Genomic DNA, 27,036 nt, shown 5'->3' with positions numbered 1-27,036 from the left:
ATTCCGGTTGGATATCGGGAGTACAGGCTGGATATAGGGAATGCAGGCTGGATATAGGGAGTTCAGGCTGGATATAGGGAGTTCAGGCTGGATATAGGGAGTTCAGGCTGGATATGGGGGGTTCAGGCTGGATATAGGGAGTCCATGCTTGGCATAGGGAGTATAGGCTGGATATAAGGATTTCAGGCTGGATCTAGGGAGTACAGGCTGGATATCGGGGGTGCAAGCTGGATATAAGGAGTACAGGCTGGATATGTGGAGTACAGGCAGGATAGAGGGATTTGGGCTGGATATAGTCAGTACAGGCTGGATATAGGGAGTACCGGCTGGATATAGGGAGTACAGGCTGGATATAGGGAGTACCGGCTGGATATAGGGAGTACCGGCTGGATATAGGGAGTACCGGCTGGATATAGGGAGTACCGCCTGGATCTTGTGCTTTGGCGATTATGTGATGCTTGTTCGGGGAGCTGGAGGCTGCACAGCTCACTCCCCTATCACCCCCTCCGCCCTCATTCATTCGTGTCCGGATGAGCAAAGCGAGACACGGGACTCGGACTGCACAAGGACACCGAAGCTTGTCAGGGGAGGCGAACCCACGGTAAGCACCATTGTCTTTTATATCTCTTTGTGACGTACTTCAATGGATGAACTTTATCCGGAGCAGAACCAGGATGGTCAGTGAGGTGCGATTAGGATGAGAATGCAAATATACCTGAGATAAACACACACACACACACACACACACACACACACACACACACACACACACACACACACACACACACACACACACACACACACACACACACACACACACACACACACACACACACACACACACACACACACACACACACACACACACACACACACACACACATCAGTGCTCATTATTAATCGAGCTCAAAATAATTGTTTAAGAATGGCAGGAGACGCGTGGACCGATTCTCCGTGCCGGGCCGCTCTGCGTGCCCTGTCCCGCTTGTGCTCACCATCACCATCCATCTCATCTCCACATTGCTCAGAACTCCTGCAGCTCTTGCCCAACTTGACAGCGAGTTCACAGACACACAGCGGTACGCCTGATTCTCAACCTCCTCACCGTGTCTCTGATCTGCATCTGTCGATTTCATCTTTTAATTCCCATCTTTACCGCCATCATTTAGCTCGATGCACTTCCACCGTGAAATATTTTCCCACTGCAGGTGGAGGTAAGACGTTTTGCAAATGGTGTTTAATTTCCTTGCCAGATTTCTTGTGCATCAAGCTTTTAGTTGTTGTGTTTTTTTATTTTTTTCAGAACACATCACGTTTCAACCGACTTTCCAAACCTGATGTCAATGTAATCTGTTGCACATCAATGTGACCTTTACACCATGCTCTTTTGTGGGTGCTGGTACTTGGTACCACCCTGTGGAGGTCTCTTCCTTTCTACCCCCCCCCCCCTCACGTAGACGTGACCATCGCTCTACTTGCAATCCTGGTGGCTTTCGGAGCGACCGGGGTCCTTTTCCTTGCAGCTCGAATACTCCGTCGCTCCGTACAACAAGTTCCAGGACCAGTGTCACCCCAGATGCCAGCTCCAAGCTCGAATCCAGCTTTGGCTCCAGCTCGAACTCCAGCTCCTGTATCAAATGCAGCCCAATGTTCACATTTAGGTGTGGACTCAACTTCGGCTCCAGCATCGGGTCCGAGTGCAGCCTCAGCTCCCGTCCATTCTCCAGAACCTCCTTCCCATTCCTCCAAAATTGAAGAGTTGCTCACCATACATGGACTGACACCCCAGGTGGGATAAGTTTGTTTTCAATGTCTAACTCATTCAATGTTCTCTCCATTAGCTCACCCGTCCTCCTTGAATTGTTTGATTCATTCAAATCAATAACTCCACAATAATCAAATGCAGATGCTTCCACGCAGAGGAATCCGAACATTCTGTTTGTGGGAAATGGTTGAAAGGAAACGTCATGCTCTCATTTTGTAAGGTCTGGACAGACCTAGAGACTGGGCATGATCAAATCGAGCAGCAAGATCAAATCAACAATAAGAAGAGCCATTGCTTCCCTTTGCCGAGGTAGTTTTTTCTTGCATCCTGGATGAGGTTGCCACCCCGATGCAAGATACTCCAATGGCTCATTGGTCCCAGTAACCTGGTGCTCATTTCGACGACCTCGGAATGATGACAGGATGAGTCAACCCTACCTGGTGTTAATTTAATGGATTAACAAGGGGCTAAAACTCATTTCCAGACCCGAAGATCCAAGGTCAGGCACTTCAATAACTTTGAGTCTTCACCAGGCTCGACATTCATGGAGGAAAATTTAGTCTCTCCTTAATCAATGCCTGTAACCAGCACAAACACCCACTCTTTTCAGGTTGTACATCAGGACATTTGGCAGAACAAGCACAGGAATCAAAAGGCCACATCGTGAAGTCAAACAGCGACGGTGACCAACTTACCCACGAACATAAACGGACTTTTTAAACAGCTGAGAAACATCACGTGACAGTGAGGGAACTCGATCAAAAAGGAAATAAATTACTCAATCACGAGGGACAACATGGAAGAGAAAATATGAATGCAAGTCAAAGAAAAGCAGGAAAAGAGAACAAATTATTTTAGGATTTATATATTTTGGGTAAAATCATAATCTAGGCGAATGGAAGAGCGAGACAACACACCAAGACGTGGGGGTGGGGGGATGGAAGGAGAGAGAGAGAGAGAGAGAGAGAGAGAGAGAGAGAGAGAGAGAGAGAGAGAGAGAGAGAGAGAGAGAGAGAGAGAGAGAGAGAGAGAGAGAATGAATTTGCATATCAGATCACTGAATTCAACCACCAATTATTTTTGAAGTCATCATCAGCCAAAAGGTCAACATAGGCCAAAGGTCAACAACTTGTGAGATTTATAAAATCCTCAATTTTCATCCAATTGACTTGAAATTTGAAGAGGATTTATATTTCAGTTCACTGAATTGAACCAGCCAATTATTTTTGAGGTCAACACGGACCAAAAGGTCAACATAGGCCAAAGGTCAACAACTAAGCTGGAATTTCTCAAATCCTCAATTTTCATCCCATTGACTTGAAATTTGAAGAGGATTTGCATATGAGGTCAACAAAGGCCAAAAGGTCAACATTGGCCGAATTTCTACAATTGTCAATCTACATCCGATTGACCTGGGATTTGAAGAGGATTTGCATATTTATTCATTGAATTCAACCATCAATTATTTTTGAGGTTAAATATGTTTTATGGATTTTGCAAGTACCATGTCTTTCTTGGGTGTTTGTCTTTGAACAAAATATCTCAAAAAGTTGTCGATGGATTCTGACAAAATTTGGAGGAGAGCTTTGGTATATGACAAGGACAGAATGATTCGACTTTGGTGAAGATCTGAATCCGATCTGCATCCGAGAATTTTTAAAGTGATTTTTCACCATTGAGTGATTGGGCTAAAAATGACATATAACATGATATCTCAAAAAGTTGGAGACAGATGGAATCAGCCAAAACTTGGTGGACCGGTTCAATATATAGCAAGACAGAATTGATTCGATTTTGGTGAGGATCAGAATCGAGATCCGATAATTTTTAAAGTGATTCTTTACCATTGATGGATGGGGCTACAACGACATAAAGCAGGATATCTCAAAAAGTTGAAGACGGATTCGGACAAAACTTGGTGGGCTCATTGGGTGAACACAGGGTGAAAGAAATGTAATACGGAAGAATTGATTCGATTTTGGTGAAGATCCAAAACCTGATCCCAGAATTTTGAAATGATTCTTCACCATTGAGTAAAAGCTCTAAAACGATATCTTGCATGATATTTCAAAAAGTTATGTACGGATTCAGCCGAAACTTGGTGGATGAGTTGGTTAAGTGACAAGAACGAGCTGGTTAGACTTTAGCTAAGGTCCGAATCCAGATCCGGCCTATCAGTGGGATACAAAACGTAAACTGATCAGCCCGGCAGAGGTATGCGCTCTCCCGAGCGCCCTTCTAGTTTTGTAATGATTTTGTTCTACAAATCTTTTTCATATTTGCTGTTATCTCCCTTGGCGTTACCACAGAAAACATTGAAGTCATTAAAAGCCTTGAAACCCTTGAAACCAAAGCCACCACCTCCTCCACCGCCACCACCCGCCTCAAGTTTGAATCCTCCAGCCTCTTCAACTTTGATCCAGCCACCCATTTCAACATTGAACCCACCACCCACCTCAATATTGAACCCACCACCAACCTCAACTTTGAACCCACCTATACCCCAGTGTGCCTCACCTCCAAATCTCACCGCGTCGTGCATCACTTCACCTGTCCCTCCTGCGAACAGCACACGGTCAGTCAGTACCAAACATCACCCACGATTACATTCCCATGTATTGCATCTATCCTTATTTTATTGACTCGGTCAGACGGAGTTCCTTTGATCAAAATAAAAAAAGGAAACATAAAAATGAAAATGAGGCACGGTATTTGAGAAATCAATTTCGATAGTAATATTAAGTTTAAAAATAATATACAATTCAAAAGTGAGAGTAAATAAACAAGAGTTATTTGTTTGCTTTGTGCTGTTATTTCAGTGAAACTTGTCAATGTGACTGAAGTTATTATTAATATTAATAATAATTATTATTATTTTCTCCTCTAATTAATGTAATCGCTTGGTTTTTGCTCATACCTTACACTCTGTCATACCTACCCCCTCCCTGCCCTCAACCAAACTTTAAACCACCGCAGTCCATTGCCCAGTGTTCCACGTCTCAACCTCCCAAAATCTCCAAAAGCCGAGAGACCGACCTCGCTTCGCTCTCCAAGCCACTTGGCGCTCCGATCTCCTTCTCGCTCTCTTTTCGCCCAAGACCCGAACCATGGCCATTCGCTAAAGATCAGCAGAACGACACCAGACATTCCAGCCGCAGCAGAACTGTCTGCATCACCATCCGTCCGAGCTTCCACGAGCGTGTCTGTGTGTCAGAGGAGGCCTGGAGTCCTTCGGATTCAAAGGCAAGCTACAGAACCAGCCGACTCTCAGAGGTGTGTGTGTGTGTGTGTGTGTGTGTGTGTGTGTGTGTGTGTGTGTGTGTGTGTGTGTGTGTGTGTCTCCCATTCAAACTCTTAATGGGAATTGAACAAGACACAATCGATTTTACGAGTTCCCCTTGCATTGAATGAAATCTATATCAATAACATACATTAACTACTCGTGTTTGGTCAAACATGATGTCACAATGCCCTCTGTTGAAAAGAGAAAGTGACTCAGGTTTATTTCTGGCTGAAATGTTGTTAGATTTCCAAAACTTTATTGTACAAGTCTTTTTTAAATATGCAAAAGCCAACATGATCTCAGCTTACACATTGTTCCACTTTTTTAAAACAATGATGACTTGATCCTTCAACAAGTAGCACTTGTCGAGCACATAATATCACCTCGCACGCTCATTCTGAACAAAAATATAACATTAACTGAACACACTACTGTTATGGCCCATTGCTATGATGGCCGATACACCCATATCCGATGGCCGATGGTTGAGAGGATGGCCAAGAGGAATGCACAATCACCTCTAAGCTGTCTAGCCTGGGTTTGAAGCCAAACTCAGCCATAAATTGTCATCCCAGTGTTTCACAGGCAGGTGATTCATCAATGTGGGTGCCATTAAATTGGATGTTACATCTGCCTGAATCCCCTCTCCCCCTCCTTTACTCCCCCTCTCATCTTCTCTCCTCCCCTCTCTTCCCCTCTCCTCCCCTCTCCTCTCCTCCCCCCTTCCCCTCTCTCTCTCTCTCTCTCTCTCTCTCTCTCCCTCTCCCTCTCCCTCTCTCTGTCTTTGTCTCAGAATGTATCTGGAAAGTGGTTATGCATGGATGGTAGTTATCTCCACATGTATCCAAATGGTGGTTATCTCGGCATATATCTGGATGTTGGTTATGTCCACATGGTGGTTATCTCCATACATGTCTGGACAGTGGTTATTTCCAGATGGACCCTCCCCTCACACTGCCTTGCCTTGATGTATCTGGAGAGTGGTTATGCCCAGATAGTGGTTAATTCCACAGGTATCTGGATGGTGGTTATCTCTGCATGTATCCACATGGTGGTTATCTCCGCATATATCCAGATGGTGGCTATCTCCATACATATTCGGATGGTGGTTATCTCCATAAGTATCCAGACGGTGGTTATGTCGGGATGGTGGTTATCTCCATATGTATCTGGATGGCAGTTATGTCCCGATGGTGATTATGTCTGGACAGCCCATCCCCTAACACTGCCTTCCCTTCCCCACCCCTCCTCGCTCCCCCACCCTTCCTCACTCTCCACCCCTCCTCTCTCCCCCAACCCTCCTCACTCCCCCACCCCTCCTCGCTCCCCCACCCTTCCTCACTCTCCACCCCTCCTCTCTCCCCCAACCCTCCTCACTCCCCCACCCCTCCTTGCTCTCCCACCCCTCCTCTCTCTGCTACCCTCCCTCACTCCCCCACCCATCCTCTCTCCCCCACTCCTCCTCACTCCCCCACCCCTCCTCGCTTCCCCTCCTTTCTCACTCCCCCGCCACTCCTCAGTCTCCCTACCTCCTTGCTCTTCCACCCCTCCCTCTCCCCCACCCTTAGTTGGTGTTTATTTCCAGACAGACCCCCCCCCCTTCACACTGCCTTACCTTGCCCTCCCCTCATGCTGCCTTCCCTTGATATACTTGGACAGTGATTATGCCTGGATGGTGGTTATCTCCGAATGTATCTGGAGAGTGGTTATCTCCATAAGTTTCTGGATGGTGGTTATGTCCGGAGAGACCATTCCCTCACACTGCCTTCCCTTTCCTTCCCCTCATGCTTCTTTCTCCTCCCTTCACACTGCCTTCCCTTCCCCCACCCCTTTTCTCTTCCTCACCCCTCCTCTCTCCCTAACCCCTCCTCACTCCCCATTCCTTCCTCGCTCCCCCACCCCTCTTTGGTCTCCCTCCCTCCTCACTCCTCCACTCCTCTCTCTCTTCCCCCCCCCCTTAGTTAACCTGTTGTTCAGATGGTGGTTTTGTCTGGACAGACCCTCCCCTCACCCTGCCTTCCCTTGCCCTCTCCTTGCCCTCCCCTGCCTTCTGATCACACTACCTTCCCTTGCCCTCCCCTCACACTGCCTTCCCTTGCCCTCCCCTCACTCTTCCTTCACTTCCCCCACCCCTCCTCACTCCCTTCATCACTCCCCACCCTCCTCACCCTGCCCCTCCTTCCTCGCTCCCCCCTTCTTCCTCACTCCCCCACCCCTCCTTGCACCCCTCATTCCTCACTCCCCCACCCCTCCCCACTCTCACCTCCTTCCTCACTCCCCCCTCCTTCCTCATTTCCCCAACCCTCCTCAGTCTATCTCCCTTCTCTCTCCTCTCTCCCTTCTCTCCCTGCCCTCCTTCTTTCTCCACCCCTTAATATTCCTGTCAGCAAAGCGACAGATTGTATTTTTTTTTTGTATACCTTGTCGAGGCTCGTGTGAGAGCTAACACACAACGCACAGCAAGGGGGGCATGAGACAAGAGGGGAGGGAGTGGGAAGGAAAAACAGTGGGGAACGGAGACATTAGGAGATCTGTGGAAGGAAGAGGGATGGGGCGGGGAACATGGGGAATACAAAAAGGACATTGCAGGGACTTTCAGGAAGGAAAGCAGAGAATTTGAAGGAGGTGGGCTTAGGTGGATTATCGGGGGTAGAAAAGATCAAGGATTTGGATGGGGGATGACAAGAGGTGGTGGTGAACAGCTGTGTTGAAGGCCTGGAGGGAAGAATGGAATTGAATAGAGTGAGGGAGTTTATTCCAAATGCGGGGAAAAAGAGGAATGAAAGAGTGAAGATGAGCAGTGATTCGTAATTTTGGTAGTTTTACCAGAAGGGAGTTGTTGGCGGACCTTGAGCGCCCTGCAGAAATGTGGTGGGGACAAATCACAGAGAAAGCAGGGTGGGGGGGGGCGAGACTGGAGGAGAGACGGTAGAAGACAGAAAGACCACCGACCAACCTGCTGTGAGAGAGTGAGAGCCCAAAGACTCAGCCTCATCGCGCGAGATACCAATGATCCGAAATGCCTTGGTTTCCACAGCGTGAAGCCGAGAAAGGTGGGAGGCAGGAGCACCAGCCCACAGGGAGAGCAGTACTCCATCAGGCTGCGGACACAAGCTTTGTAAGTGGTCAGGAGCTCAGGTGGACCAAGGAAGGACTTTGCACGACGGAGGATTCCCAGTCGGCGACTGGCTTTGGAGGCCAGGTTTGAAATGTGGCTTTCCCAGGAAAGGTCATGGCAGATAGTAAGACCCAGAAGCTTGAAAGAAAGGACTGATTCCAGAGGATTGTTGAGAAAGTGGATGGGGGGGGGGGGTTTCTAAACGGTCCTTTCGGAGAGACATGGTGAGAGTGTGAGATTTGTCTGGGTTGAAAGACATGTTCCGCGTGTTGGACCAGTTTGTGATTTTACCCAGATCTGCAGTGAGCGAAGAAGCTGCTGCTTGCCGGTCTGAGGGATGAACGATGGTACGGCAGAGAGTGGAGTCGTCGGCAAAGAGAAATAGAGGATTTTCCAGAGAGTCGGAGAGATCATTGATGAAAACCAGGAAAAGAACAGGGCCCAGAACGCTACCTTGAGGAACTCCAGCCTGGACAAGAAGAGGAGATGAAAGAACTCCATTTCGGGCCACACGTTGACTGCGACAGGAGAGGAAGTCTGTGAGCCATGAGTGGAGATGGCCTTGCACACCATAGGAAAAGAGTTTGGTGAGCAGGGTAGGGTGCCAGACCGTGTCAAAAGCACGTGATATGTCCAGGGATACGTCTCTGATTTCATGTCTGGCATTGAGGACCTCCATCCATTGTTGGGAGAACAGAAGCAACATATCCAGGGTAGAGTGACCTGTTCTGAAACCAAATTGTGATCGGAAATCAAGCCATTGGAGAAGAGGAAGGATTTCATGTCTGAAGCGATGATGGATTCCATAAGCTTGCTCATGATTGGGATAAGGCTGATTGTTCTGTAGTTGCAGGGATCTGTTTTTGCACCTCTTTTGTGCAGGGCAGTGATGTTAGCAGATTTCCAAGCAGATGGCAGATGGCCTTGAGCAAATGAGAGGGTGAATAGAACAGAGAGAGGGTGAGCAAGAGCAGAAGAACAGGTTTTTAGGACACGTGGGCTGATGCTGTCTGGACCGGTTGCAGAATCTGAGTCGAGGTTTGACAGCAAGCTCTCCACCTTGTCAGGAGAAAAGGACACAGAGTCCAGGGACAGTTGGGAGCGACTGGGTAAGGTGGGTAGAGAAAGTGATGGGTTTTGGACACAAGATTTAGCTGCAAACACCGAGTTTAGGCATTCAGCCTTTTCACGAGCGGTATCAGCAGTGCGGCCATTTGAGGTAAGGGAGGGGATGGAGGGGGAACATACACCAGAAACAGATTTGATTAGATACCACCAGGATTTTGTGGAGGGAGAGAGGTTTGAGAGTTCAGACTTGAGCTTAGAAAGATGTTGTTTTCTGGCTCTCCTGAGGGTAGATACACACTTGTTCCAAGCTTTATGGAAGGAACTGAGATTGCCCTCAGTTGGGTTTGCTTTCCATGAGGCAAAGGCAAGTTGTTTCAGGACAACTGCCTCACCACAAGCTTCAGTGAACCAAGGTCGGGAGGAAGGGTAGGACAACTGAAGACGAGAGGGGATAAATCTGTGCACGAGGGAGAGCAAGTTTCTTTGAAAGAATTTCCAGGATGAGTTGATGTTGGAGAAAGTAGTGATAGGAGACCAGTCGATAAGTTTGATGTCTGCTTGGAGACCCTGCCAGTCGGCTTGAGTGAAATGTCAGACTCGACGGCGATGAGGTGGTTCTCTTATAATAGCCAGAGAGATGTCCACTTTGACAAGGACGTGGTCAGAAGAACCAATTGTAGGAGATTAAGAACAGCAGATATTGTCAGGGAAATTTGTCTAAAGCAGATCCAGAAGAGATGGAGAACCACTGGTTGAGATCTGGGTCGGGAAGTTGACCGATTGAGTCAGTCCCAATGAGTCGCAGAAAGCTTTTGCTGAAGTGCCATGACAGGTGAGAGAGGTACCCACACCTTGCCAACTGGCATGATGACAATTGAAGTCGCCACATATGAGGAAGAGAGTTTGCAGAGAAGATAGAAGTTGGTCCATGCTTCCGGATGGTGAGGTGTGGATGGAGTCATCACTGTTTGGTGGACGGTACAGTACACATATAAACATGAGGTGGGAGTGGAGGGGAAGCCGTAGCCAGAGGTATTCCTGGGTGTGTGGGGGAGTGGGGGCAGTGCATGGAGAGTGAGGAATAGAGTCTTTGATGAAGAGAGCAACTCCTCCACCAGGACGAGGCTCAGGTCTGTCATACCGGAAGAGGGAGTAACCAGGGAGAGATACTTGGGAGTCAGACACGTTTTGAGGGAGGAAAGTTTCTGTTAGGCAGATTATGTCTAGTTTGTCAGGGGCAACCTGTGTGGAACGATCTGAAAGGTTTGAGCGAAGGCCCGGATATTTGAGGTCCACACTGTTAATGAAGAGGGAGGGGAGGTGATTTTGGGTGCAGAGGGTGGGGGAGGGGAGGGGAGGGTAGGACAAGGGACGAGGGGGAGGTAAGGACGGTTGTTGAAAGAGTGTGGGGCATTGCAGAATAGCTGGGGGAGGGGGCTGGATTAGGAGAAGAAAGGGTTCTGTGGTGCTGGGGGAGAGGGCGGTCAAGAGAGGGGGAAGAAGGCAGTTGAGGATTTGAGGAGGTGGAGTGAAGAGATGGAGGTGAGAGGGCAGTGGAAGGAGGCAGCTTTGTGAAAGGGAGAGGGGGGCAACTTTGAGAAGGGTGAGTGAGGGGGTGAATGGTGGGAGAAGGGTGAGTGGGGAGTTTTTGAGAGGTGAGAGGGAGGCTTGGAGGGAGAAGAGTGGGATGGTTGCTTTGAGAGTGAGGAGTGAGAGGGGTGAGCTGGCACTGAAATTGGAAAAAAAGAATGGTTGATTTAAAGCAAACATTCATAGCAAACTTTTTTTTTTTTAGAGTTTTATGTCAGCGATGCGATTAAACACATTTCTTGATGGATGCAATAAAGGCGAATTCAGAGAATGGAGAGAAGAAACGCTGTAAAATTTGGATTTTTTTGGCAAGGTATGAAGGAGAGGTCGAATTGAGAGCAGTCTATTTGAATAGTAGAAAGAAGTCGTGCATTATGATACAGTAAAGAGTACCACACGTGTGAAAGAGGAAGATGAAGCATTATAAGAGATCGTTTTATTATTATTGTTATTGTTTGAGAGACTTTTCATCAGATTAGGTCATGGAAGTGTTGTAGAAAAAAAAATCGAGAAATGAATGGTGAATTTTGATCGGTAAACACAGGGGGTGTAAACGGATCACGTGGTTACGGGAGAAGCACTTGGCTATGGGAGGTGTATAGTCAAAAGTGAAATTATTTATTTTAAATAAGGATTGTGTAACATTTGGAAAAAGGGAAGGTTGAAATAAAATCGTGCAAGTGTGTGGTGAATTTGGACGGTAAACGCAGTGTGAAGCTGCTGGGTCGATGAAAAGTACAAGAGGAGGGGGAGGGGAGTGGGGAGAGAGAGAGAGAGAGAGAGAGAGAGAGAGAGAGAGAGAGAGAGAGAGAGAGAGAGAGAGAGAGAGAGAGAGAGAGAGAGAGAGAGAGAGAGAGAGAGAGAGAGAGAGAGAGAGAGAGAGAGAGAGAGAGAGAGAGAGAGAGAGAGATGAGAGAGAGATGAGAGAGAGATGAGAGAGAGATGAGAGAGAGATGAGAGAGAGATGAGAGAGAGATGAGAGAGAGATGAGAGAGAGATGAGAGAGAGATGAGAGAGAGATGAGAGAGATGAGACGTGGTTTTAGGAGGTGTATAAATCGAAAGGATACAAGGAAGATTATTATTTTTTGATGTATTTTTGAAGAACAGGTAAGATACGAGAATGGAAGGTTGTAGATCGGAAGAAATCGTGAAGGTAATGGCGAGGGAGGGTCAGCTCAGTATAATAAAGATGGTGTGCCGGCAGGAGGAAGAAGAAGAGGATGAGAAGAAGAAGAAGAAGAAAATAAGAATCGAGACTTGTGAGTGTGCAAGGAGAAAGGTCGTTTTTTTATTTTTATTTTTTTTTTAATATAAGACAAGAAATAGAGTGTTTCTTTGGGAGAGATGGGGGGACTTTGGGAAAGTGGGGAAGATATAAATTGAAGTGAATGGGGAGAAAATACAAATAAACACGATCGTACAGTGAGGGGAACGATGGGTAGGCCTCAAGCACTCGGTGAGACAAGGTCGATGAAAACTCACAAAATAGCACGATTTTTGAAACAAAATCGAACTCGGAACACAAAGTAACATGTTGTTGAGAAAATAAACAGTTAAAACCGGACAGATAATGATCGGAAACTTAACTTTGAGATCGTCAGCAGAGAGCTCTGAAAGGAGACCTGCCGATGCTCCAAACCCAGAACCGGAAGATCTAATAGTATCGAGCAGAACGGCACGAGTATCTAATATACAAAGCTCATTCTAACCACTGACTTACCGACTCACTCACTTACGAACTCACTGATTGACTGATATTATAGTTCGGAACCTTTCGGGTGACATAGAAAGCTGAAATTTTCTGTGCCGATGAACATCGAAGCTGATACACCAGGAAAAAAATCACAGCACTCTTGGAAAGCATTTGTAAATGAAAATATAAATACATGAAAAAAATTAAAAAAAAAACTGCAGGTGAGCGACCCGAGGCAATGGGGAAGAACGGTTATTTTTATCAGCCGATTGACATTGAAACCTATTCTCCATGAAAAAATCACAGAACCCTCAGAATGCGTCCGAAAATGAAATATATATATATATATATATATATATATATATATATATATGAAAAAAAATAAAGGTGAGTGACCCGAGACAATTGGCAAGAATGATAATTTGGCGTGCCGACAGACATGGAAGCCGATACAGCGGGGAAAAATCACAGAACTATCAGAGAGCATCCCTAAATAAAAACATCAATGAATGACAAAAAAAGAAAAAAAAATAATAAAAAAAAACAAATGCAGGTGAGCGATCCTTAAGGGTCTTTTGTTAAATTCATTCACATACTCACGTTCTGTGTTGACAAACAAGCAAACTGACAGACAAACAAACAATTCAAAAATCACTCATAGAGCGACACTTGGCAAAACAGAACAAAGTAGAACGGCACTCGGTAGAGCGCATACCTCCGCCAGGTTGAACAGTTTACGTTTTGTATCCCACTGATGGGCTGGATCTGAACCAAAATCTAATCCGTTTGATCTTGTCACCTCACCAACTCATCCACCTAGTTTTGTGACAACTCGTCCACAACTTTTTGAGACATTATGATATACGTGTTTAGTTTTTGGCCCTATCGCTCAATTTTAGAAATTAGTCCGATGTTGACCTTTTGACCGAAAAAATAATTGGTGGTTGAATCCAGTCATCTGATATGCAAATCTTGTTAAAATTTCCAGTCATTCGGAGAAAAATTGAGTATTTTAGAAACCCCACTTAAGTTGTTGACATTTTGGCCTATGTTGACCACAAAAATAATTGGTGGTTGAATTCAATGAACAAATATGCAAATCATCTTCAAATTTCAAGTTGATCAAATGGAAATTGACAATTTTAGAAATTTGGCCTCTGTTGACCTTTTGGCCAAAGTTAACCTCAAAAATAATTTGTGGTTATATTCAGTGACATAATGTGCAAATGCTGTTCAAATTTCCAGTCAATTCGATTAAAATTGAGGATTTTAGAAATTTCATAAAGGTGTTGACCTTTGGCCGATGCTGACCTTTTGACGTTTTCACCTCAAAAACAATAGGCTTCTTGCTTCTGACAAGCTCCACCAGATGATGAAGTTTTGTGAAGATCGGTTTAAAATTGTGACCTGTAGGCGATTGACAGACAAACAGACAGAATAACGCACACGACCAACCAAAATACTTAAAAAAATCTTTGATATTCGCATGTAGCAAACAAATAAACGGAACAAAATGTAATACCCTCTCTTCTTACTTGGGTAACTAGAGAGGTCATATAACACGTTACCCCACGCAATGTTAAAAAATATAATTCAATTTAAATAAAATAATGATTTTAAAGATCATATAAAAAACAGTAATTCTGGATGCAGTCTTTTACACAACCTTATTTAGCATGTTACATTCGGTAATCAGGCTTGTTGTTTGTGTCCTTTATGTCGTCCTTAAAACAGGAACTTTCCTGTTGGGAATGATTTTCAATTTTGCTTGACTGCCAGACAGACAGACAGAGGTAAACAATTATCATTCTCCTCTCTGTGCATGTGTGATCAGATCGAATTCAGAGCCCAAGTAATGCTAAACTGCAGGTTTGTTTTCCGATTTGATTTTCGAAATATAATATTGAATTGAAATCAAGTTGTTCCTCGATCATAAACTGCCGTTTGTAGACAGATGCATGGACAGACAGAAGTGAACCTGTGGCATAACGCCCGCTTTTTGCTTCGCGTGTGTGGGATAAAAATACAAAACAAATAGAGTCAAAGGCTTTTTGTCCCATCAAGCGAATGTGTTATACGAATGTTCTTTCGTTTTCATAAATACTGTAATACGGTTCTGACTTGGACATCCAATACCTTCAGAAAGTGTTCACACCCCTCACCTTTTGTCACATTTTGTTGTCACAGCCTGAATATAGAATTGATTAAATTTAAATTTTTTGTCACTGATCTACACAAAATACTCCAAAATGACAAAGTGAAAACATGTTTTTAGAAATTTTTATAAATTAATTAATAATGTAAAGCTGAAAAGTTTTGCGTCAATAAGTATTCAACCCCTTTGCTATGACACTCCAAATTGAGCTCAGGTGCATCCAATTACCTTCGATCATCCTTGAGATGTCTCCACACCTTGATTGGAGTCCACCTGTGGCCAACTCAATTGATTGGACATGATTTCGAAAGAAACACACCTTTCTATCTAAGGTACGACAGTTGACAGTGCATGCCAGAGCAGAAACTCCACCACGCACTCCAAGGAACTGTCCATAGAACTCCAAGATAGAATTGTGAGGAGGCGTAGACATGGGAAGGGTATAAAACAATTTCTAGAATGTCGAAACTTCCCAAGAGCACAGTGAGCTCCATCATGAGGAAATGGAAAGAATATGGAACTACCCAGACTCCTCCGAGAGCTGGCCGTTTGACCAAACTGAGCAACCGGGCAAGAAGGACTTTGGTCAGGAAAGTGAACACGAACCCAATGACCACTCTGACAGAGCTACAGAGTTCCTTGGCTAAGATGGGAGAACCTGCCAGAAGGACAACAATCACTGCAGCACTTCACAAATCTAGGCTTTATGGAAGAATGGCCAGACGGAAGCAATTCCTGAGGAAAAGGCACATGACAGCACACCTGGAGTTTAAAAAAAGGAATGTGAAAGACTGAGAGCATGAGGCAAAGTATTCTGTGGTCTGAAGAGACTAAAATTGAACTTATTTGGCCTTAATGCAAAGCACTACATCTGGTAGAAATCGATCACAGCTCATCACCCATCTAACACCATCCCTACCGTGAAGCATGGTGGTGGCAGCATCATGCTATGGAGATGCTTTTCAGCAGCAGGGACTGGGAGACTTGTAAGGATCGAGGGAATAATGAATGGTGCCAAATACAGAAAAATCCTTGAGGAGAACCTGCTTCAGAGTGCAGAAAAACTGAGAGTGCAGCAAAGATTTATGTTCCAACAGGACAATGACCCCAAGCATTCCACCAAAGGAACACTGGAATGGCTTCAGAACAAGAATGTGAAAGTCCTTGAGTGGCCCAGCCAAAGCCCAGACTTGAATCCCATTGAGAATCTGTGGAAAGACTTGAAGATTGCTGTTCACCGACACTCCCCATCCAACTTGACAGAACTTGAACAAATCTGTAAGGAAGAATTGGAGAAAATCCCCAAATCCAGATGTGCAAAGCTGATGCAGACATACCCACGAAGACTCGAAGCTGTAATCGCTGCCAAAGGCACTTCGACAAAGTATTGACTTAGGGCGTTAAATACTTATTGACACAAGATATTTGTGTATTTCACTTTTCATTAATTTGATAAAATTTCTAAAAACATGTTTTCACTTTGTAATGATGGAGTGTTTTGTGTAGATCGGTGACAAAAAAATTAAATTGAATCCATTTTAATTTCAGCCTGCAACAACAAAAGGTGAAAAAGTCAAGGGGTGTGAATACTTTCTGAAGGCAGTGTAAATTTCGGGGAACAACTGGAGTAATAAATGTTCTCCTTTCATGGGCAATGCTGCTCAATCCTGCTCAGGAAATACATTATAATCACCATCACCATTTCTGTTCTTCCTCAGACACAGCTCCTTCCGTCGTAACCTTCCTCGACAGCTCACCATCTGGTCCTCTTTTGAAGCACCACCATCCTCTCCAGCTCCAAATCCAGCTGGTTCTCCGTCTTCTCGCCCCCTTCTCCACACTCCCTCTCTTTCTCCTCTTGGACGGATCAAACCAGAACTTTACCAGGAAGCCGAGACAAATGATAACACTGACGAAAAACCAGAAAAGGAACGGGGAGGAACCTCAACAACCAGAGAATCGAGGCCGATTGTTAAACCTGGACCTCCCGCAGGGAAACTCAACTTCAGTTTACGCTATGACCACGATAATGGGGAATTGGTGGTAAGGGTTGTACGAGCTCAGGATCTACCAATCAAGGATCGATCTGGATCTTCTGATCCTTATGTAAAAGTGAACCTCTTGCCTGACTGGAAACAGACGAAGCAAACGCGAGTCCACAGGAAGACATTGGACCCTTTATTTGATGAAATATTTCGGTTTCCGTTAACATTTGCTGAGCTTCCAACCCGCTCTCTACGGTTTGGACTGTACGATTTTGACCGCTTCACTCGGCATGACATCATTGGACACGTGGATGTGGATAACTTGCTGTTCGAGTCAGATTTGTCCCGGGAAGAGCAATTCTGGAGGGATGTGGAAGGAGTTACAGAGGTGAGTTGCAGTATTTTACTGTGTACTGTTTTTGTCTGCATGATCTACACATAATAGGGGTGTTGGGATATGTCTCCCTAATATGTCTATATTCCCTACCAATTCTATGTAAAATCAAAAGGAAGACACCAACCAGAACAATGTTTACCTGATAATATAAATGTTGTTTGGTCGGACAGAAAATTTAATTTTGCCTAAATTTTGACCTTCGACCACTGTAAAAATCGAGGAAAAAGACACCAGACCAAGGTCATTTGCTTTAGCATGTTGAGGTTGTGAAAAGATATCATTTTATCAGTTCCTGTTTGGATTGGTTGACATACAGAGGGATACCAAGCCAGAAACCACAATTTGAACTATGATCCTCTGGATGATCCCAAAACTGACTCTAATGCCCAAATATTTATCCGCATTCCCACTAGGCCTGCTTCAAAACACATTTTGCATCAAGTCACCATCCCTGTCAACTCAAATACAAGGCAAGATAGATATGTGATTTTTTTTTCATTTCACCTGTTCAGTGGTAGGCTGCTCACAGTCATCCAGGGCAGTACCACCACACCTCCTTGAAGAGCTTTTAGTATAACATTGGTTTTGTTGCAAGCTCTTATCATGTGGTGGAGAGCTCCACTATCAAGATGAATCATGCATTTTATGATAAAAGCATGAAACTTGGCACAGATTAGATAGAGCTCATCAAGACAAACAAATTTAAACCCAAGGCCATCTCAGATTTTTCCCAAGATGGCGCTGGCAGCCATTTTAAAATATGGCCACCACAAAAACCAATTTTTCAAATATCTTAAATACTACTTCACATAGAGCTATAATTTTTTTAAATTTTGACCATCTCTGGCCTTTATGTCTACCATTTTGGAAGATGGTAGCCACCAAACAAATTTTTCCATACCATTGGACTGACTCCATCACCCAGAGCCACAAATTTGGTGTCAAATTTTGAGGAACAATGATTTCAAATGCTATATTTTCCACATTCTATGACGTCCATTTCTGCCATTTAAGTGTTAAAAATGTATCAGTACAAACTAAAATTTTGTTTCAGGTCTTGTCCAATAGGGCATTACAGTTTGTACACAAGAAACATTTTTGTGCACCAAAAACCTTTCAAATTTCAGGGTTCAGATTGTGTACAACTGAAATTGAAACAAAAATCGAGCTAATAAATAAGACACATGCAGTGAAAGATGCATTCAAGACAGCCAGCAACAATCTGAATCCCAGTCAAGTGCCAGTCGTCACTGTTTGTCCTTGCTAAACAGATTCAGTGTACATTGCAAGACACTCATGGGGAGAATCAATTTGTGATAATGTTGGGTGGTATGCACATTGACATGGCAACTCACAGCATGATTGGTACTCTTGTGAAAGGTAGTGGATGGACTGCCCTGTCAGTGCAGTCTGGAGTAACATCAGGAATGGCTGATTCTTTCCTGAAAGCTGCTCACCTTATTCGCATATGGCGAGCCCACCAGGTTAGTGCATGTGCATTGTATTGCGATCTGGATCAATCATACAAGAAGTACACCCAGAATGGAGCAGAATATCTTGCTTTTGAGAGTTGGTGCACACAGATGTCAAAAAGAGTGCCACAGTTCAAGTTTTAGTACATAATTCTTTCGCTTCAGCTTACTCTCATGTCTTTTGTCATATCCATCAGAGTTAGTGACTTCAACCTGTACATGGGAACACTGAAAAGTTTGGTTCCATTGTTTTTTTACTCTGGATCGTGTGCACTACGTCAATTACTTCCTTGTACACATCGGAGACATAAGCTCCTTGGTGGATAAACACAGAGCTGCATATGAAAAGTTCACCATCAACTCTGGCTTTGTTGTCACCAAGACATCTAATTATTTATCGATGGTGGCAATCGACCAGGCAGATGAACAGAACAACGCAGTGGAAAAGGAGACAGAAGTGCAGTGTGTCTGACTGAAAACCCTGCTGCTCTTTGAACATTGATGGTGTCAGGCCCAGAGATGGCACGGCTCATCGTCGAACTTGAAACCTATGTTGAGACATCTATAAGCAATGAAGACTATCGTCGCCATGATCAAAGCACAAGTGTCCAAACCGCATTCCTAAAAGATGTTTACTCAGTGAAAGCTGCCTTACAAGACATTGGAAATCCATTTAGTGAGGAAGGGAAGGACCTGACCTGGTGGTTGTGGACACTCGGGATATTTGTGACAAGAGTGTTGTGGACAGTGTTATGAAAACTGAAGAGCTGGGCCGTGATCAGTGCAATGCATTTGTCAAAGAGCAGCTAACAGATTGTGCCAAACCTCCAGGAGTACCATTCAAAATGAACAAACTCCATCTTTTTGCAACATCATGAGAAAAAAGAAGCCTGGTGTTGACTTAATGGTTGAGGAGGCTGGCTTAAGATATTAGGGTCTTGAATTCAAGCCCCTTTCGGGTTTGAATTAACACCAGGTGGGTTGACTCGGCCTTTCATCTTTGCAAGGTCAGCAAAATTAGTACCAGCTTACAGGTCGCAGGGGGCATTGCCTCAACGGTGCAGTTGCGCACACAGAAAATGATGCAGCCAAGCAAGCGCATGCAGCATACAAATAAATAAATAAATCACAAGAAGAAAGAACAAAATAAAAACTGCAGATTCAAGCATCGGTTCTCAAAAGTGACTGTGCATTGTTTTATTAACTGTACATTGCCTGTCAAGTGAGGAACGGTGATTATGCAGAGTTCTTCTCACATGGAAATTCAGCCTGTCCACCATCACTGTCACAGGATGGGTAACTGCACACAGGAACAAAGGCAGACATCATCAGCTGCTTGGAGAAAGTTATGCCGCTTTGAAGACAATCGTCTAATTACTCCAAGCAAGTACCGATGTTGTTATCATTGATGGAGCAGTAGCTGTCTACATGATGAAGCTACGGACTTCAACAACATTTGACCAGTATAGAGAAACATAATTTTCTGCACACATTATATCCCAGGTCAACAACACACAATGTATTGACATTGTATGGGACATTTACAAAGCAGGAAGTCTCAAATAACATCCAAGACAATGGAGGGGGCAAGGAGTTCACCACCATGTGGAAGTTAAGATATTAGAACAATAGGTTTTTGTGGTGGCCATCTTTAAAATGTCCGCCAGCAACATCTCGGGCTAAATCTGAGATGGCCTTGGGTCTAAATTTGTTTGTCTTGAGTTCTAACTTTCTGCGAAGTTTCATGTTTTTTCACAAAATGCATGATTCATTCAGTTATCTTCCCCCCTATTAGGGCAGGCTTTTGGATGAGGGATTTGTGGTCTTTTGGAGGTTCTTCCTGCTTCATGGGTTGCATTCCTGGTTATGCAGTGCCTGAAAGTGGGTACAATTGGAGTTGGTGTTCCCACAGGCTTGCCACCAGAAAGCTGGAGGTTCGCACCTGTGTGTAGTACGTAGTACCCCGAGAGGCTGCCTCATCATATGGCACATAATCTCGGGTCTGCTTCTCTGCCAGTTCGGAACTGGGGATGCACTGAGCACAAAGATTCTGGGAGGCCTTTCTGAGGCCACTAGTTTGCACTGTTGGTGCTATTTGGAATGCTCTTGTTTGTCTGGAAAGTCTTCCAAGTACTCTCACCCTCTCTTTTTCAGTTTTTTTCTCTCATGATGCTTAACGACAAAATAGTCAAGATTCTATTGTGGGCCAATCATCCCTGGCATCCCCATCTTTCTCCAATCAACTCACTCTCTAATTTACCAACATATAAGGTCTTCATTCCACCATGAACCTTACCCATGATTTACTGTAATCATCTAAACCAGATCTCCTGTTCCTTAATGAGACTCAGATTGTTGAACCCATCTTCACTACCAACCTCCAGTGCCCTGGCTACATCCTTTACCACAGTTTCCTATGTGCATATATCCGCTTCAATATCTCAGCTACTTGCCTTCTACATTTTGAGCTTTCCAACCCTGATTTTCAACTTCTCTGGCTCAAAGTATCCCTTCTCCATTTTGTGGTGGATATTTCCAACCAAAAGAGAAAGCCCTTTATAATTTAACAGATCGTTTATTATACAAAAACACATATATGTGGAAAAAAAAGAGTTTGTCTCAAGAGTCCAAGCAGATCTCTGACTGAATTAGAACACATGGCCTTTTATTCAATTGGAAAATCAGGAGGGGTCAGAACATCACAGGGCACTTGGTTAATCAATACCAGACTACAAGAAAGCTTTGTTTGCACACGAGGTCCTTTAAGAAAAGAGAAAACAATCTTGTGGATAATTAAAGCAGATAGTGCTGTGAAAGAATGCGTGTCTTCCTTCAGGGGTGTGTATGCACAAAAAAGAACCTTCATTTACTTTAGGCAATGATAGGCATTTATCTCAGCATGCAGATAGAGCATCTGGTTTGCTCAACCTTGCAGAATAATGAGAGATCCATAACCTCAATAGTTCAATGAGACTCCTGTTTGATGAGGACAATGGGAAGACAGAGTTCGTGTTTGTACAACTTTGCAATTGAATGGGAGGCCAGAGTTAATGAGATTGTAATGCCTTTGGGGGTTCGACTCTCCGGCACCACAAAAGTAGTTCTCCCCAATTTGCCAACCAAGTGAAAGGTGGAAGATTATATTGTTACATAGTTCACTGACATACCATATCTATTCATTTATAAAACAACCTTCAGTATGCAATGATCCATTATCAAGTATATTTTAGTGGGACAAATATAACAGATGGGTACATATTTCCTTAATTAAGCATGGACTAACAACAAGATCCCTTACCAGGCCCAGATGTACTTGGTCCAGTATGGGGATTATATATTTGTTATTATCATATTGGATATTATTATAATCATATGGTTTGAAAGTCATCAAGTTTGAAATATTTGCTTTGCGTGTACAGTGATGGCATTGAGCATTTTGCTGGTGCACTCAGGAGAGCGTGTTTCCCAACAACAAGAAATGCAATTAATCAATGATCCTAATGTTTGAAATGGGAAAGATATATCACAGTTTATAGGGAATTAACAAGACCACAGTTTAGCGAACAGAGATTCTATTCCATCTACTTGTGACCTGTCAGTATTGACTCACTCATCTGCAAATTTAATGAGCTCTGACCTTGTCATTGTGAAAGACCTCATAAGCATAATTATCCTGCAGACAATTGAAGTCAATCTCAAATCCATCCCAGTGCCTTTGCAGATGATGTTTCCTGACGAATCATTCCTTATATGGTGATTAAGTGACCTTAGCCAATGCTTTACAACAGACTTCAAACTTCCATATTTTTTAAAGGCATCAAGAGAAATGAGTACATAATTTGTGGACAAAGAACACTGATCTCAATATGAAAAATATTTATTTCAGTGTCATTAATACAGAAACATCAGTGCTTTGCAATCGTCATGTGATCCATAGAGCTTTCTATTAACAAAATGTCCATGCTCATATTTCACAAGATGGAATTAATGACTTTAGTTCCACAATCTCAATAGATTTGTCTGATGCCTCTACTATTCTCCCAACTCTGACAATCACATGCAGCTCTTTGACAACCTCACTACCTGCATTGATCAAATCCAACAATCTTCTCAATCTTCTGAAATCATCATTCCTGAGGATTTCAACATGCACAACTCCTGGGTTTTCTACTCTACTATGAACAGAGGAAGATCTACGGCCAAGATCTGTGGCAGTTCCAGGTTATGCCCTTTGGGTACTAGCCACTTTTGAACGTGAAGGACAACGCTGGTATGCTTAGATGACATAATCATGTTTGGGCGGTCATTCAAGCAGGAACTGGAGAGGTTGGCCGAAGTCTTTGGTCAGTTGCGAGATGCACAGCTGAAGCTGGGTTCAAAGAAGTGTGACCTCTTCCAGATGGAAGCACAGTACCTGGGCCACATCGTAGGTGAGAATGGGGTGCGCATAGATCCAGGAAAGGTCACAGCTGTAAAGAACTGGCCAACACCTGCCTGTGTTACTGAACTTCAAAGCTTCCTGGAGCTTTGCACTAACTGCTGGTGGTTTGTCCAAGAGTTTGCTATGATTGCTGCACCTTTACACGACCTGACAAAGAAAGGCCAAGAGTTCACATGATCTTTAGAGTGTCAGGAGGTTTTTTATTGGCTCAAAGATGCCCTGGCCTGTACCTCTGTTTTGCCGTTTCCTGATTCTCATCAAGCAACCATGGGATCGGGGGAGTTCTTTGTCAAAAGAAAAATGACAAAGAAGTGGTGGTAGCATACTTCAGTCAGAGCCTTAGTGCACCAGAGGAGAACTACTGTGTAACACAGAAAGAGCTGTTAGCCATCAGGAACAGCCAAGAGCATTTTCACACGTACCACACTCATGTATTGGACTAAGTTCACAATCAGGACTGATCATACAGCGTTGGCTGAAGACACTGAATAATTCTGAAGGAAAGCTCGCCCGCTGTATAGGTAAGATGGACCTGTACACTATTGTGGTGCAGTATAGGCTGGGAAGAGCCCATGGTAATGCAGACAACCTCAGTCATCGGCCATGGGAGGAGGGATGCAAGCACTGCCAAAAAAAGCAGATATCTCCAATCAAGTGTCGCCAGGCCAGCGTGGGGGACAGCATGCAGTAGATCAACCCAGATATTGGCAAGTTGCAGCTGGAAGAGAGCCCAGTGCGACTAACCTGGGAGGTCTCTGCCAGAAATCCCATCACCAATAACTACTGGGCACAGTGGGACAGTCTACGGCTGCACGACAGATTACTCCAGCGGAAGTGGTAGTCTGAAGATGGCCTCACAATGTACTGGCAGAAGTGCTACCCAAGAAGGTGAAGCCTAACATCCTGACAGAGGAGCATGGCAACATTGCCAGTGGACAACTGGGTGCTAAGAAGACTCTCAGTTGTCTCTGACAATGGTTCTATTGGGTTGGTATGTGGCAGGACATGGAAGAGTGGTGTTGATCCTGCAACACGTGCTGTGCTAAGAAAGGATTAAAATGAGTGGATAGAGCTCCACTGCAGCTCTATAAAGTGAGTGCGCCCATGGAGAGGGTTGCAGTCAACTGAACAACTGTTGCTCACCACTGTGGGGAACTGTTAGATCTGCATTGCCATGGACTATTTCAGGAAGTGGCTGGAGGCTGATGCCATTCCTGATCAGGAAGCCGTCACCGTCGCCACACTGTTGGTGGTTTAGCTTTTCAGCCAGTTCTGGATGCCTAACCAGTTGCATTCAGACAAAGGTAGACATTTTGAGTCCCATGTATTCAAGGAGAGTTGCCACTTGATAGGGATCCAGAAGATGAGAATCACACCTCTCTGACCACAGTCAGATGGCATGGTGGAGAAGTTAAACTGGACCTTAGGACAGGAGTTGGCAAAGTACTGTGTCGAGGGTCAGACGGGATGGGACGAGAAGCTGCCAGTCTTACTGATGGCCCACCGTTCTGCTGAGCACGAGTCCACTGCATACACACCAGTGAAACTGATGACCAGCCATGAACTGTGCCTTCCGGTTGACCTGCTGAGGGGAAGCTCACCTGATGAGAGACGACCTGAAGATGCTCCAACCTGTGTGAGGGAACTCTTTGACAGCTACGAAAGGTACAGTACATCATCAGGTCCAGGAAAATTTGAAGTTCTCTCGGGAAGTGATGAAGCATTGATATGATCTGAAGGCTAGTCAGACCACCTACCAGAGCTGACAAGATGTGGCTGTACAACTCCCAAAGGAGGAAAGGCCAGTTGCCCAAGCTGATGATTCCGTGTCAGGTCTGGGCCCAAAGGCAAGCCCAAGGTTGTGCATGCCAAAACGTTGTGGAAGTACCATGGATCTGGAACGTACTTGTGGATGGAACATGAATCCTAGGAGCCTGCTGCCGGTCATGCTGAGGAGACATCTAATGTGACGGTCCCTGCAGAAGACACAGCGACAGACAAGAAAAGACTGGGGAAAACCCCACCCACAGAACCAGATTGGAGATTGGAGGTTGGCTGGTGGGGGACCTCCATGCAGGAGCAAGCTCGGATGTGCCCCCCCCCCCCCAATGAGAGGACGTTGAAACAGAGGACATTGGGTCCAAGGGAGACACTGCAGTAATGACTGTTGGCCAAGAGGTGGAAGTGCACAGATTTTTGGAGTGGAAGAGGCAAAAAAACAGCCAAGTTCAAGGACTATGTGATGGGACTGACATGGACTGACATGGACCGACAATGGGAATCGACGATCATCAGTTGATCATGTACATGATGAGGACCCATCGTTGGTTGATGGGAATGAACATTGCTCCAATGCAACTTGTTCTTATTAGTTATTGACGTTACTTTTGGTGGGATGACAAAAATGTTAAGGTGGGGACAGTGAAATACCTGCATGAATAATTAATTAATTGGAAGAAAACGGAAGGGAGGGTGTGATCAGGAAGAAGAAGAGTGATAATGTTTGCCAGGGGTTTGTTGTTTGCAGTAACATTGATGCTGGCTCTGCTGTGTAAGTGAGTGTCGCTGAAAGTGTTGGTAGAAGTTAAATAAATCGTTGTTAAATCAACTTTTGGATTCTTCTGGGCTACCCACGGTTTGTAACAAGATCTAGATGTACCTCCATTTGTGATGTTGGCATGAACATTACGATGACCCATCATGGGCCGGTCATGGTGCTGCACATGGCAAAGACCCATTGTGGGTCGATCCTGTCCACGAGGAGGACCCATCGTTGCTTGATAATGACCTGTACATGATGAGACCCCATTGTGGGTTGATCAGGTGCATGACAATGACCCATCTCGGGTTTGTCTTGTACATGATGAGGCCCATTCATCAGTTGATCATGTACGTGATGAGGACCCATCGTCGGATAATCATGTACATGATGAGACCCCATCGTCGGTTGATCATGTGCATTTCTAAAAGGTTGTAAATATCTCCAGTTGTTTCTTTTCTCTTTTCTCATTAACTTTGCACATTAATTTGCTCTTTGCCACATCCCCTTGTCTCTCTTGCTTTGTTTATACTCTTGTTTGAAGGAAAAGGATGGATTAGGAGAACTCATGTTCTCACTCTGCTACTTACCAACAGCTGGTCGCCTAACTCTCACAATCATCAAAGCACGAAACCTCAAGGCCATGGACATCACGGGAAGCTCTGGTAAAAACCCCTCAATCTTATTTGTCCTTACCAGTTTCACCAGAGGGGACTATTGGTTTGGTGTCCATCTGTCTGTCTGTGTGTCTGTCTCCCTCCGTCCATCCCAGGAGTGGTTTTTCAGACTCCCCCCCCCCACCCCATACCCTCCATGTTCAACTGAAACTTTGTACATGGCTTTATTATGATAAGTCACCGAACAAGTTTGAGTTTCAAGACATTTCATCAATTTTTCACAGCGTTATGCCCTTTTGGGACTTAGAAAATATCGCATCAGTAGGGAACATGTCTTGCAAAGCAATTCTTGATCTTGTTCCCTTTCCTTTTTCCAATTTGTTAACTTTTAAAAACTTACATGCCCTGCACTTTTACGAGGCTGTTTTTTGAGATCTCTGCAATTATCGATCAATGAGTGAGTTTAATTGAGGAGCTCCCATTCCCATCCACAAAAGCAAGTTCAATGATGCACACACATGGGAAACAATGACGTAAAGCGTTCGATCAATCCATCCATATAGTCGAGTAGGATGCACACTCACCTTCAATTTGATTGTTCCTCATGGATGCCCCTCCCAATGAACTCATTTGATGATCGATAATTATCGATAATCGAATGAGTCCATTCGGAGTTTCATCCATGAGGATGAATTATCGATCATTGAATGAGTTCATTAGGAGTTTCATCCATGAGGATAAGTTATCGATCATCAAATGAGTTCATTAGGAGTTTCATCCATGAGGATGAATTATATAATTCATCCTATGATAATTTATATGAAAATATCTCATCTCCAATACTCCATGGAGCTCCATTCATGGCTGATTGGAGCATGAGATCTGATTGGAGCAACAGTGCCCAACTTCGC

The 27,036-nt window shown here is 44.5% G+C and overlaps 1 protein-coding gene across 1 annotated transcript in view; it reads left to right on the top strand.

The window, feature by feature from the left end:
* The first annotated feature begins 535 nt into the window (after nucleotides 1–535).
* The window catches only part of LOC147010226 (synaptotagmin-6-like), a 39,617-nt gene continuing 13,116 nt past the window's right edge, over nucleotides 536–27,036 (top strand). The window contains exons 1-8 of the mRNA XM_085860913.1: nucleotides 536–601; nucleotides 1,029–1,079; nucleotides 1,170–1,214; nucleotides 1,458–1,789; nucleotides 4,075–4,340; nucleotides 4,742–5,038; nucleotides 16,393–17,047; nucleotides 26,053–26,173. Of these exons, the coding sequence (XP_085717039.1) occupies nucleotides 1,577–1,789; nucleotides 4,075–4,340; nucleotides 4,742–5,038; nucleotides 16,393–17,047; nucleotides 26,053–26,173 (1,552 nt within the window). The 5' untranslated portion in view covers nucleotides 536–601; nucleotides 1,029–1,079; nucleotides 1,170–1,214; nucleotides 1,458–1,576. The remainder of the gene's footprint in view (nucleotides 602–1,028; nucleotides 1,080–1,169; nucleotides 1,215–1,457; nucleotides 1,790–4,074; nucleotides 4,341–4,741; nucleotides 5,039–16,392; nucleotides 17,048–26,052; nucleotides 26,174–27,036) is intronic.

Source organism: Eptatretus burgeri, chromosome 17 (genome assembly GCF_056783735.1).
Source record: "Eptatretus burgeri isolate ZD-2024b chromosome 17, Ebu_testis_v1, whole genome shotgun sequence".
NCBI lineage: Eukaryota > Metazoa > Chordata > Myxini > Myxiniformes > Myxinidae > Eptatretus > Eptatretus burgeri.
Note: the sequence above shows the minus strand (reverse complement) of the source record. Positions and strands in the feature narration are given on the sequence as shown.